Source organism: Vigna unguiculata, chromosome 4 (assembly GCF_004118075.2).
Source record: "Vigna unguiculata cultivar IT97K-499-35 chromosome 4, ASM411807v1, whole genome shotgun sequence".
In the NCBI taxonomy this organism is placed as follows: Eukaryota; Viridiplantae; Streptophyta; class Magnoliopsida; order Fabales; family Fabaceae; genus Vigna; species Vigna unguiculata.
Window position 1 is genome coordinate 971,340 of NC_040282.1, and position 15,052 is coordinate 986,391.

General features: G+C 31.2%; 2 protein-coding genes across 2 annotated transcripts; one reads left to right on the forward strand and one right to left on the reverse strand.

Annotated features, from left to right (window-relative positions):
- The first annotated feature begins 7,061 nt into the window (after positions 1-7,061).
- Positions 7,062-10,657, forward strand: LOC114181076 (rho guanine nucleotide exchange factor 8-like). The gene is made up of 7 exons (XM_028067408.1): positions 7,062-7,979; positions 8,167-8,283; positions 8,724-8,878; positions 8,996-9,070; positions 9,156-9,428; positions 9,530-9,850; positions 9,943-10,657. Exons 1-7 carry the CDS (start codon positions 7,700-7,702, stop codon positions 10,378-10,380), a joined length of 1,659 nt encoding a protein of 552 aa, XP_027923209.1. The 5' UTR covers positions 7,062-7,699; the 3' UTR covers positions 10,381-10,657.
- A 137-nt stretch (positions 10,658-10,794) lies between these two features.
- On the reverse strand, positions 10,795-13,364 carry LOC114181077 (probable protein ABIL5). The gene is made up of 8 exons (XM_028067409.1): positions 12,961-13,364; positions 12,748-12,830; positions 12,230-12,377; positions 11,779-11,878; positions 11,606-11,642; positions 11,305-11,465; positions 11,130-11,194; positions 10,795-11,025 (listed from the first exon to the last, which is right to left on the reverse strand). The coding sequence occupies exons 1-8, from the start codon at positions 13,042-13,044 to the stop codon at positions 10,939-10,941; spliced, it is 765 nt and encodes a 254-aa protein (XP_027923210.1). The 5' UTR covers positions 13,045-13,364; the 3' UTR covers positions 10,795-10,938.
- Between the last annotated feature and the right edge of the window lie 1,688 nt (positions 13,365-15,052).

Genomic DNA, 15,052 nt, shown 5'->3' on the forward strand with positions numbered 1-15,052 from the left:
TCTAAAGTTATCATGTCATTATTATTTTTTAAAACACATTACCTTAAAAAGGTTGTTTTCATGAGACACTTTTGAAACCCAATTAACTAACGAGAACGCAGTTAATTAATGTCATGCATGGTAAAGTAAAATTTTTTCTACACACTCTCATACTTAAGCATTACAAATTTATCAACTTTTACAAAAATTATACAAACAATATCAGAAAATATACTCTGTTACTTACTTTTGTTAATATACTGTGTAATCATCCATGTCAGAAAAAGTTAAACCTGTGTAATGATATCAGTTTAAACTGTATAATAAATAGTGTAGTTGTAGTTAGAAACCTGGTCTTTACGGCACTCTACTGTTACGAAGATTGAGATTGGTCAGCAAGGGACATTTTATTAAGGTTAAATTCGTTATTTGCTGTCATACGTAAATCATTACATATATAATATTATATATGCCCCCATATGATCTTATGTTTAATATTTTTTTTATTATGTTGAAGGTTTTATTATTATGTTTTGTCACATAGCTTGAAAAAAAAGTGCCTTGAAACAGTGCAGGTGCAGATAATTGATGCAAACTGACAATAAAAAAAACTAGGAACCGAGCACTGCATCACACAACCTAATAAATCATCGCATGTTCTAACGAAGTTTTGCTTGTGTCGGTATCGAAAAATTAGTTAACGTAATGTTATTTTTTGTGAACTTAGAATGCCCCTTAATAAGATGTTAATGTTAATCTCTCGAAATACTAAAGTTTCTTTAAAAAGTTAACTTCTTTTAAGAAATACTGCTCCTTTACGTACACAGAAAATCATAAATTTGAAATTTAGTTTAAACTTATTTGTTGTTCCAATATTAAAATTTGAAAATAACTAACAGGTTCTAAAAAATTATGAAATGTCTTTAGAGAAGGAAACAAGTTGCTGATTTTGTTGCAGAAACATGGTGTTCGATCCAATTAGGTGATAATTAACCCTGTTTGATCAAGTTTTAGTCCCTTTGCATCACTAAAAAAAAAGTCCTTTTTATTATTAATTTAATTACAATGATTTGTTATTAAAATTTGAGTCACTGGGTACATATATGAGAGTGATAAACACAATTAGTGTGTAATGAATAAATAAATGAGTAGATATAATAATAAAAGCATTTAAAGTCAAATGTTTGCTTAGATTGAATTCTTAATTACCAAAGATCCACTTGTCCCTACACTCCAACTAAAGTCTAAATTTGCCGGCATATAACTCAATCTTCAAACCAAATTCTTAATATTTAATGTTCATAACAAATATTTCTACTTAGTATCTCTTCCAAGAAACCAACTTTCCCATTGGTAAATATGCAGTTAGTTTTTGATACTTTATTGCAGTATCTACTTTCCTCAGAGCTTTTCTTTTCTTTATTTCTTTGAAAAAAAAATTAGGAAAGAGAAAAAAAATCTGAAAAATTGTGAAAAGATCTGTTTTTGTTGGAAAAATGTTTGATGGGTGCATTTCGTTCACTCAACAGAAAGAAAACAAATCCATTCATTGTTCACACACCTCATATGAACCTTTTGTATTTTACCTTTCATCATCATCATAATAATAATAATAATAATAATAAGGATTAAATATATTTCTGGTAATAATAATAATAAGGGTTAAATATGTTTTTGGTCTCTTAACTTTCAGTGAATTTTGGAATTAGTTCATTTCGAAATTTTGGACTAATTTAGTCATTCATTTTTCAAAATACGTTGATTTATTCCTTTTAATTAAATTTTGTTACATTTCAAACGATAATAGTATTTGACTTAACATTAAAGCAAAAATGTGTCAAACAATATAAACAACTCAAATATAATCCTGAAATGCGTACGAAACATCAAATAAACCTAACAAAATTTAATTAAAATGACTAAATCTATGTATTTCCAAAGATAAAAGACTAAATTGGTCAAAAGTTTTGAAATGAACTAATTCTAAAATTTACTGAAAGTTAAGGGATCAAAAACATATTTAACCCTAAAAATAATATTCATTAAAGCCAAAGTGTTAATTACTTAGTATTTCATTAGTTGAAAAACATATAACCCCACCTATATCTTTGATGTTGAAAAAATTCCTCATTGCATGTTCTGAAGTACAGTATTAATTCAGACCTATAAGATTAATAATGTATTAACTTCAGTCATGAATTTTGCAGAGCATGCATTAAATAATAAGTATTGAAAAGTACCTAAACTCAATCAACCAAACTGCATAAACAACAATTGGCAACATATACCACACCAAATTTGCCGACCAAAATGTCTTATTATCAACAGAAAACACTTGTTTAATCTTCAAAATTTATGTGTAACTTTATCACTGAATGAGACTACTTAAAAGAATCAAAATGAGCTTTTCGATAACATGTTTGGAGTAACATAACAAGTTGAAGTGATTTTGAAGCTATTTCTTACACTTTGATTACAGAAAATAACTTAATTACCACCGATTTTTTGTTTCCCAAACAAGTCTCTGTCTTCAATGAATTCCAAGTTTTCACTGTTGAACGGAACTTCTTCTGCATTTTACACCTGTCACTTGGTACCCTGAACGCTCAAACAAGTAACTGGAATCACTTTTTTTTTTAAATTAAGTCACAGGACTCTTGTTGCATTTCACATTTGGCCCCTATAATAAATGTAACTCAACCCTCACCACCTTTTTTCCTTGTTTGGTTGCAAATTTGAATTGAAGTCAGAAACTGTTATTTTAAAAAGAGTGCAATGAGCAACTTAGACTTCAATGCTTCTCTATAACTTGGCAACACACAGTGAGCACAGAATTATGGTTGTTGCAATTCAATATGTGTGCATACCAAATCAATTAATTGATACTTATTCAAGCATCAAAGTGAAAAAGGAAAAAAAAAAAGAAAGAAGAAGAAACCGTTGAATCAACTATCAAAACTTCACTGGTTTTGCACTTTTCGTTAGCGATCCAAGTATGAGTCTAAGTTTTACATTGACTAGAAATGAGAAAGTAAAACACTGTATAAGAATAAAGACCCCTAAATCTATTGTCTTAAGGTTTTGAGTTGAAAGTGGTGTCAATTTCTTATCTGATTGGACTCAGGTCTCATTGGTGTTTGTTCTTCCGGTGATACCTTTTGTAAAAAAAACTAACACTTCCCGCTTCATGAAGGGACATGGTTTTACAAAATCAAAAATTGCAAAGATGGGGAAAAAGTGTGTGCAATTGAAACTGAATTGGATTTAGACAAACAAGGAAAACAAAAATTGACGTGTAAGCTTGGCCCATTCCTCAATTATGGTGTTCAACCCTAAAATCAGTGTAGCCTTTTCCCTACTAAATACAACTTTTTTTTCTGCTTTACACTGTTAACTTTCCCCTATCAATTCCCCATCGTCTAATTCAAAATTTTCATGTTCTGTCCATTTCTGGTGGCTAAGCAAATAGAGTGAAATCATGAGTGAAAGAGGAAACTATCTTCAATTTCAAACTTTGTTGTTAATTAATTGTGGCCAACATGATATCATGAATTTTAGCAAATACGTATCTCACTGAGACATTGAAGACAAAAGAAGAGTAGTTTGTAGAATATAGAACACAAGGGTCAAAAAATCACAAAAAGCTAATTAGCTACCAACCCTTTTGGTTATTTCCCTTCTCATATATCACTCAGCCTTTGCATTAAATAATTGAAAGGTAAACAAAGCAACTGTGTTTTGTTTTTCCCAAGTTTCTTTCACATCTATAGGAGAAAAAAAAACCCTTCAAAATTTGAATTTAAACTTAGACAAAGTATAGGTGGCAATAATCTTAGTACAGTTATGTCTTGTCATGTGGAGCTTGTACACAGACACTACATGGTTACACATTTGCTTCACTCAAATTTATAATGTGTGACAAAGGGCAAGCCATCAAATGCAAATAATCGACAAACAAGACAATACTAAAAATTTTTATATTACATGAGATTTTTCTTATAAATTTATTAAAAAAAAATTTTAAAATTTTTTTTTTTACTATTTTTTCTAAAAATCTTAACTGGCATGTAATTTCTTCGTGAATAATTATTTTCTACAAAATTATAAAATTTGTAAGTATTTCTTACAAAATTTGATGTGAAAAGTATTTTATACAAAATATTTTGCAAAATAATTGGCAGCAATTTCTTGCAATTTTTTTATAACAAAATTTATAAGTATTTCTTACAAAAAAATTTCAAAACAAAACTAACATAAAATATAAATTATTTTAGTAATGAGAGTTATTTCAAATTTTGTTCTGTTTTAACAAGGATTAAAGAGTTTATAAGCTTCTTTTATATGTATTTATGTGAAATATTTATACATATTGTGCACAACTCAATCCTATAAAATTAACTTGTAAGATGAAGTTTGCATCCACTTATATACTTCCTTATCACTAGTGAACGTGTGATTCTAACACATTCTCTCACATTGAAATATATACATATAAATGTGAGACTAAAATTAATGAGTAATCTGATAACGGTATAATAACAGATGGAACAAAAGATCCAACAAACAACAGATCTTATTAGAATTGGTTCAAACTCTGATTCTGATGATACTATGTTAAGAGATAGACGTCTAACTCAACACTATAAAACCGTATGTGAGAGTTCCAGTACACATAAAAATGACTGAGATAATTTTTAACCTGGATAACAGCAAAATTATGTGGGATTTTGTATTTGGAAAAGGAAAAGTGAAATAAAAAGTGTATGGGAAAAAGAATGTATCACAATGTTGGAAAATCCTTATCTGGATTTGAATGATGTTGAACACAGATTCTCATACACATGGTCCCACTGGTACAAAAGAAAACAATAAAAAGCCAGCTGCTGGTGCTTCTTGTATTTTTGTGACCCATGATGAGTGTTGGAATGAGACATCTTGTTTTCTTCCTTCTTCTCTCAGTGCTCATCGATTTGATGTTTTTGTTGTCTTTCTTTGTTTTTATGTACTTGTATGTTTATGTTGTTATACATATGAGACTAATTGTTCAATAATTACATAGTTAAACTGGTTTATGATCAATGCAGCATGTGACTTATATAAGGAAAATGATTTAACACTGTAAAATAATCATGGCAAGATAATGATAGTTAGAGACTATTAGTATCACTGATCTCACCATGATAAAAACTAAACAAGGTGGTGGTTGATCTCTCTTTGTCAATAATGATTGTTATTTTATGTTTTTGTTGTGGCGTTTTCTTTTGTTCTAGATCTTCAAAAGCTTGACCAAATCATATGTTTAAAAGCTTAGAACAACTTTTATTGCATAAACTATTGTTGAATTCAATGGTTGCTTTCCCAGTTCTTCATTTCCCCCTTAATTCTGGGTTAGAAGGATCATGAAGGTTGAAGAGTTTGATTTTAAAATTAAATTTAAATAATTATCATAAAAATTTATCATCCTTTACTAGTATATATGATGGTTTATGAATGGAGGAAAATATAGTACATCTTATTCTGTCCTGTGTTATTATAAAATTTCATGTTGGAGTTCATATTTCAAATTTCTTTACTTTTTTTTTAATATTGTTTCAAGATGGGCCTAAACACAATGTTAGGAGGAGGCCCACGTGAGTTTTTTATATTGCAAAATATAATTCTATCAAACTAAGTTATCTCACAGAAACAAAGGCGACATTAAAATTAAGAATAATATTATTTTATTTTATGCTTTCTCTCTCAATCTCTCACTTGAATATGCATAAATATTGATAAATTTACTTGTACGATATTATTGATTAAATAAGAGAGAGTGAGAAATTATGCAAATTCATAAAACATTACTTTAGTTTTTAGTTTTATTAGAATAGTTATTTGTTTGAAGATTTTCCTCTAATTTTGTAATAAAATAAGATAAAATAGAGATGCTGAGAATGTACACTAATATAGTTTGTGGTTATTATTAGAGTTGTCAATTTGGCCCAGTCCATAGGATTTGGTCTTGACCCATGTGGATTAAGACCACAAAAGCCTATATTGAAAAAAAGCTTACATCAAAAAAAGTTCACATGACCAAAAACTCCATAAAAATCCTGTGGTTCAGGACCAACCCATGAACTCTTATCTTCAACCTAAAAAGTATATTATTTTTTAAATAAATTATTATCTATGGAACGAGTCCGACGATCCAGACGGTCCAACGACTTATAATTTATTGTGGTAAATTTTGTTTTATTCTTGATATTTTCTTTCAATTATAATGTCATGTCCAAGAATAACGATAAACTATGCATAATGAAAAATTATGTCTTTTTTTAAGTTAAAAGTTAGTCTCTTAAGTTGATATATACATGATGAAACACCCATGTCTTCACATACATTTCATTTATATGCATGAGAGAATCACATGTAATTATAGAAGTATGCACAAGGCAAAATCTTTTGAAACAAAAAAAATTCTTATTCCTAACCTCTCTTAATATCAATTAAAAATACTTTGAAAAATTATAAACACAGTGATATAAGTATTTTAGATGTTAAAAATTAAAAGTTCAAACACGTTAAAGTAAATTAATTTATTATTAGAAAGGTAACAAAAATAACATATAATAAGTAAAAATCAAATAGATTAATTCTTTCCTATATAAATAATATATAAAACAAAAGATGAACATAATAGATAAGAGAAAAATCAAAACTTTTTGGGAAAACGACAATAGGAAAACTTATAAGATTTGGTTTAGTTAAATCTTTTACTAATAATCATTAATGGTTATATCACAAATTCACAGAGTTTCCAAAAATCAACAAAAAATATTCCCTACATCAACAAGATGAATAACAATAAAAAAAAAAACATCAATAATTACTTAACTGAGCCCAATATAAGATGTGAAATAATTTTTTTCACAAACATAGATACACATGTTATTCTCTTCTTTTTTACTCTAACAATTTCTATTCTTTCCTTTATATATATATATATATATGATTCCATGATGAATATGTTTCCCTAACAAAAAAACCCATCAAAATTGTTGTAAAAATTATCTTTGATGAACAAAGAGAACAACAATGAAGCCATATGGTTTGCACACTAAGTTTGTTGTGTTCTAATTATAGTCACCTCTTTTTGTTGCTCTCCGTAAATTAATCCAAAATTCTTTTGAAATTAACAGAAAACATGACAACCATTGAATGTGTTTGTCTAAATGCCATTTTCTTCATCCTTTCTCTCGTTCAACTTCTTTTCCTTCAATTTGTTTTTGCATTTTTGGCATCAATAAACAACTATAGTTAGATTAATGGTTTTTCCTTTCATTTATGGAAATCAATGGCAAGTACGAACCTCTCATCAATTCATTCAGAAAAAAACTCAACAGATTACTGCCCTGCCATTTTTTTCCTTTTACCTTGTCCTCAAACTAGCCACGCTATTTTCTGCTTCAAACACAAACACCACAATTCTATGAAACAACGTCAAGTTATTCATTTTCTCTTAAGTTGCTTTTCTGACATCCTTTGACATACTTTTTTATAGAAGGGGTTCTTGTTTCTCTCGTTGATCAAACAGTACTCTAAAGGAAGTAAAACATCAAGAAGAGGGAACTCATCAAAGGTGGCTTCAGAGCCAACATTTCACCATCCAATTACTTGTTCCTTTGTTTTTTTTACAAAAACAAAGGTAACAGCGTGACACTCAAAGAAGGTCTGATCAACGATGGTTCGAGCTTTTCATCACCATAGTGGCATGCAGAAGTCCAAATCTTTTCATTTCAGAAGGATGTTTGATTCGGGGAAGCATAGTCATCATCATGGTCATTGTTCAGTTGATAGGGACCATGATGATGGAGGCGAGAGTGATAGGATATACTCAAAAAGCCTTGATTCTAGGAGCTCATTTAGTCACTCCACGGATTTTCATGTCCCATTTAGCGATCACAGTCCAGCACCAAGCTTGGGAGTTGAACCACCTAGAATGCCTCCAAAGAAACCAACTGGTATATTTGATCTTCCAACTTTAATTCAAGTTAAGATTGTGGCTGGATTTCAAATAGCAGTTAAATTAATCTGATCACCCTCAAAGTGAAGAAATGAGATCATAAAGTGTTTGTTAGTAGTTATAAGAAGATCAAGAAGAACACTAGGCATGAATTGCTAAACAACCTTTTTGTGCTTTTGTTTCAGACAGTGACTTGATGAAGGAAAGGTTTGCTAAGTTGCTTTTAGGAGAAGACATGTCAGGTGCAGGGAATGGTGTTTCTTCAGCATTGGCTCTATCAAATGCCATAACAAACCTGGCTGGTATATACCTTTTTTTACCTCAAATTAAGAGTCCAAATTCTCAACTAGGGTTTTTTTTTGTCCTCTGCTGAGTATTAACGATACACTCATGTTGGTAGTTAAAAAATCATTTTAATATATTTTAAAACATCAAAATCAATGTCTATCAATGTATTTTCAAGGCACAACAGAGAATAAGCACAGAAAAAATCATCAGATAATTCAAATATCTCAATGTGTGCCAATTGACTATTTTGATGTTCCTACTAGCTTGTAAGGGGATTGAAATGGTTTCCAGAAGAGGAAGTGTGATTTAAATCATGCATAACTAATAGATTCTGTAGTCATCTCAATTCTAATTCAAACACATGTATATTTAGAGTGTGACTGACTGAAATCTGTTCTCTTAAGTCTCCATGAAATTTGCAGTCAATAATTTGCTTCTTTCTGATGCAATGCAGCATCTGTTTTTGGACAAATATCAAAGCTGGAGCCAATGCCCTCAGACAGAAAGGCCAGGTGGAGAAAAGAAATTGAGTGGCTTCTTTCTGTCACCGATCATATTGTTGAATTTGCTCCATCACAACAAATAGCTAAGGATGGAACATGCATGGAGGTACGCAACCTTATTACCAAATTTAAGACTAACGTATCTAATTAACTATAAATGACAGGTCCAAGAATCTTGGTTTCAATTTTATCATTCAAAGCAATATGTTCTGATATTGTGCAGATCATGACTACTAGGCAACGAATTGATCTGCTCATGAACATCCCCGCCTTGCGCAAGCTTGATGCAATGCTCATTGTAAGTTGTTAAATCTTATCTGAATCACTTTGTTCAAATGGCTTCACTTCACCTGCTTTGGACTAACTAGATAGAGATGAAACAGGACACCTTACACAACTTTAGAGATCAAAATGAGTTTTGGTATGTCTCTAAAAATGACGAGGATCCTGATAGTGTCTCTAACAACAGGAAGAGCGACAAATGGTGGCTACCAACAGTTAAAGTTCACCCAACAGGGCTGTCTGAAGGGGCCGTAAAATGGCTACAGTTCCAGAAGGACAATGTTAACCAAGTGCTTAAAGCAGCCATGGCAATAAATGCTCAAATACTATCAGAAATGGTGATCCCTGAAAACTATATTGAGTCTCTCCCCAAGGTAATAAAATTAAACCAAACGAATCTCCAATTGGCTTAATGATTTCATAAGCACTCAAAGCTTGGAACTTGAGTCAATCTTCTCCTTCTTGTCTTTGTCAGAATGGTAGAGAAAGCCTTGGTGAATCAATCTACAAGAGCATTACAGTGGAATACTTTGATCCTGGGCAATTTCTCTCAACAATGGACATGTCCACAGAACATAAGGTGCTTGACCTCAAGAATAGGATGGAAGCTTCCATTGTGATATGGAAAAGGAAGATGATCAATAAGGATAACAAGTCTTCCTGGGGTTCAGCAGTGAGCATAGAGAAGAGGGAACTCTTTGAGGAGAGAGCTGAGACAATATTGCTGATGCTCAAACATCAGTTCCCAGGGCTTCCACAATCTTCACTTGACATTAGCAAAATACAATACAACAAGGTGAAAAAAACACTGCAACTAGTTTGTTCATGTTATAATATTATGTCTAGATGATCACTGACAACTTTTCAATGCTTTCAAAATGAGCACAGGATGTGGGACAAGCCATCCTAGAAAGCTACTCAAGAGTAATAGAAAGCCTGGCTTACACAGTTTTGTCAAGGATTGAGGATGTCTTGTACGCTGATTCAGTGGTAAAGAACCCTTCATTGGCAGTGAGCAGCAGAAGGGTTTCAGCGGATTCTTTACCAATGTCTGGGAGAACTTCCCCAAACTCTGAGGATGAAAATGCCAACTTTCACTCTTCAGATACACCACCTTCAATGACTCTCTCAGATTTCATGGGTTGGACTTCAATCAAAGAGGAGTTGGACGGAAAGAACAGTAACACCAGTGGAGATTTAGAGGACTGTGTGGACGAAAAAGATGAAAAGGATGCAACTAAATCTCCTGATTGTGCTCAGAAATCTTCCCATTTGGACAAGCTTGAGTACTCGAATGGTTCAAAAGCTCCCGTAGCTCGACATTAATATCAATAACAAATTGGAATGGGGAAGGGAGAAGAAATATTAGAAATATTGGAACACATTAAAAGAGAAGCTACTGTGTAAACACTCATCTAGGCTTTGGTTATGCAGGAGTATGATCCAACTTATGCTTCTTCTTATAACCCTTTTGTACATTATCTCATTCAGACTTAGGTTGTGTAATTACTGGCCTGGTTGTAACTTATTTATATCTTTACTTCAAAATAGTGGAAGATTGATAGTCCTGGTAAAATCACTGTTGAAATATTCACCCTTAATAGGAACCAAATTTGCAGTTTTTTTGGCCCCTGAAGCCTTGTCTTGTTCAGAAGTACAAGTTCAAAATGTATGATCATTCATTTGTGCTAAAATCCTAAAACTCAACCATTATAACCATGACGATATTTGCTACCAAAATTCTAAAAGTAACCACTTTCTAAGTGCCTCAATATATAAATATTTGCAAATAATGTCTGGTTCCAGAATCATACAACTAGTATTGAACTGCAACCCATGAGTACTTAAGGCTAGTAGCACTTGAATTACAATCTATATAGTTTTTCATTGGATTCGTTTAGTACGCCGAATGAGCCATAAGATGTCACTGCCATGCAAGGATCTTCTATGGCGTGTAACCTTCGGGGAACCCTGCAAAAGAAAATAAAAGCCTTTCACAATTACAAACCTATGACTCATAAAAAACAATTTATTATGTAACATGTAACAGGTTAGAATGTAGAATACAAACTCACTTGAAAATGAAATGTAGGATTTGAAACTTTTGTTAAGACTGACAAACCATCCCGAACAGGTACCACTGTAGTTTTAGTATGGAAATTAAATTATGTCAGAGATGCAAGTAAAAAGAAAGCTTTGTAGAAGAACAAAATATTATACTTTTGGTATTAGAAGAACATAATGTAGTACCCATGGTCACATTGTTATGTTTGTTCAATGTAGTAACACTGGTTGGCTTCACATTGTTATCTGCATATGGCTTTTGGGTGTACAAGAAAAGTGGCAACTCCTCCTGCTTTTCTAGTATGTGTTTGTCTTCTACTTTTGTGGGATATTCAGTTCTAGAATCTCTGCATTGGATAAAATAAGAATATATTAAAGACCAAAGTGAAATGTAAAATATAGTTCATTTTCATCCTTGGTTCTGACAATGAGAGAACATGTGGTCAGAAATTAATTGTTGTCAGATTCATGAGGAATGAATGAGTACCTTAAATTCTCACTGCTTGATCTCTCTAGAATGGGTGCTGATGATGGAAAGAAGGTAAAAGAAGAAACAACAAATAAATGAGATAAATGGAAAAGCAATAATGGACTGACAGCATAATGTAATTGATTAGAAACACTTTTGTCACTTTCAAAAGAACAAAATCAAATATTTACGTGAAGATAAATAACGAGAATGGAATCTTGGCACTTTCTCCCTCCATCTCATCTTTGTAAGGGCAAGCTTATCAGCATATTGTTCACATGAGAAAAGTCTCTGAAAAGAATCATTCAAGAAACTGTTAAGGATCTGCTACATATGTTAAAGTTTTATGTCTTTTTCTTCTGCAGTGTAGCATCTATTTTATGGCAATGATAGTCTTACATCAGTTTTGTACTTTTCTATAGTAACTATTGATCTATTATTATATTTGTGATATTACATTTTTCAGACAAACATAAACTAATCAGCAAAACAAACAAACAAACTATTAGGTAGCATATATAAGTTGTTTAATGTTACAAATTGATTTGCGAATATCATTGCTCTCTGTTTTATGCAAATTCTAATTTTTAGACAACACACTGTAATGTATATTTTGAACAAGTGCAAAGTAGCAACACTAACTTGTTTGAGGCACTGGATTCGTGACTCAGCCTCAGAAAACGCACTTGTTTGAGAAATAAGGCCTTCAAGATTAGCTGAGACGTTTCCAAGATGATCAACTACAGTGACCATAGCCCTGCATATGTATTCTTTTGTATTTTCCATCACACTGCAATGCACACAAATTCCACAAACTCTTACAAATTAGAAAGCTAAATGTAAAAATGTATATCAGAATATGTTGGAAACCCCCTCCACTATATGATAAAAATAGAATACATAGGTAGTTGCAAACATCACCTAATAAACCAGATTGATAAGATTGAGTTAATTTTCTAACATAATATTGAAGATTTTCCTTATAAAATTTGTTAGGTATATTGTATCATTCACCCACTTTAAAAGGGTATGTACACATGGACCACCATAGCATAGGAGATATGAATCTTGAACCTCATAGCAAACTGTGAAAGATAAAAGCACAAGGCTAAAGCCAAAAGCAGAAAATAACATTCAGATAAGAGTAAGAAGAAACTAACTCTCTCTTAGCTTCACTTTTCAAGAAAGTTGTTTCACAATAATCTGCAGCATGGTGCAGCTGAGACTGCAGTTCTCTTAGCTCCTGCAGCCACCATAACCAAAACTTGGAACTTCATTGAAAGACTGCAGAATACAAGAACAACAGAAAGAAAAAGAATACATACAACACAGTACTTTTGCATGTATACAAATAGATATAGAAAAACATGAACCTGAAAAGACTTCTGAAAGCGCATGTCTTCTTCTACTTCAGCATCAGCTTCTGGTTTTTCAAGGCAAGGAAACTTGAAATTCATCTCGATGCTCTTGCAGAGAACAAACAAGAGTTGAAGCTGCGAAAGTAATGCCAAGACAAATTTAAGAGTTCCTTATCTTCTCCTTATGCTGAATGAGACTTGTGGATGTATATGTGACTACACTATATGCTTCATTTTTGTGAATCTTACAAGGAAGAAGTAACAAAGAGGAGTCATGTCACAAATCGAGGTTTGTGTGCTGTGACATGTTGAAACAAACAAAACTCAATAAAGAGCAGATTAGGAAGCACAGAACATATGGTGGAACATGACAAACAACAGTTTCAGTCCCGTGACATTCTGTTTTTCTCTTTTGTGAGCTTTTATGTTAAAAGGCATTGTAATGACTGACACTACACTGGTACTTGCATCACAGGTTTTATTTTATACCCATTTAAAAATTGACTGAACTAAAAATTGAAGCTTAGAACTACTGATTTGGATTATCTTCTAAAATTCTTTTGGTAAGGACAAGGTAATGTTGCTTTTCTATACATAAACAAAATCAAATATTTGCCTCAGATTTTGAATGGCCCATAAATGGTTGAGATTTTTCAGATTTGGTTTGAGATAAACGGCACAAGCAACTATGCAAAGGGCTCATGTGATGGACAGACACATTTGTAAAGGATGCCACTCACTGAAGAAATGACAGTGTGCCAAGTGTCTCAACTCAGCAAATAATTCCAAGACATTTGTTTCAAAGTTGGATTTTTGAATTCATAAACGTATTTGAAATGTGTTCAAATTAATTTGAGTCAATAATTTTTTTACAGTGAAATTGTCTTTTACTTGATTTTAATTTTTAGGTTTTTTCTGAAAGACAGAATTTGAAAGAGGATATGGTGATGAACATGGTTTTTACTTGCTTCTCACTGCATTGACCCATTTACACAGAAAGCTAGCAGTCATGTGCAGAGCTTGAAATGCTATTCTTAAGATCAACTCAAAAGGGATCTTTTTTTCCACTTTCCACAATGAAAGTTTTTAGTTTTATTTATACTTTCACTAACATGTGCATCATGTAGAAGCTTTTTAATTAATGAAGCTTTTGATTTAACTATTCGAACGCATATTAGAAGAGAAAAGTTGAATGGGTTGGTGTGGAATAGTAAATCGTCATGTTCATTTCATATTATGACTTTTAGAGAAAACATACACATTAATGCTGTTTTCGAGCCTTATTTCAAATTTCAAAATAATAAATAATTTTCATTGCCCTAAATTTATAGAGAAAAGACATATATTGTTTGGGGTAGATTCCACGAGACCAATTATAAAAAGAATCCAAAAGAAATAAAACGGAAAATTTTAATTTAAAATATAGTTTTTTTTTATTGATGTTTAGAGTTTAGATTTAGAAAAAACATATATTAATGCTGTTTTCGAGCCTTATTTCAATAATCTCATTAACAATAATTTTCGGTGTAATAAAAACTTTTTGATTAAATGTATATTTAATTCTAAAATTTTGGTAATTAAAATTCATCTTTATTTCAAATTTTTATACATTTTAATCTTCTAAATTTAAAAGATAATACATAAAATATTTCTAACTTATACAATTTGTCGATTTAAATCTAAACTAAATACATCATTTAACACATAAAAAACATTAAAATTACTAAATTAAAATGAATAGATTAATTTATTTTATAATTTAAAAATCAAAATATATTAAAGTTAAAAAAAAAAATTCTAATTTTGGGAATTATAAACTTATTTAACCCAACAACTTTTTCTTAAAATTTAGTTGAATGTCTTGATTGTCAGATGAGTTGGGCCCGTTGGGTAATTAATTGGGCTCCTCATGGGGAGAGTTATTACTTCTTCGCCCACGTAACTGCACCTCCATAAATTGTTTTCTTACACTTCTATACAATTTTAATTTTTCATTTCTAATTCTAGAATACATAATCAAAAAATGTTTTGAAATATATAATTTGTAATATAAAATATATATTTTAAATTATAAAATTCAAAATTCAAAATTCCCTCTATATTCTTG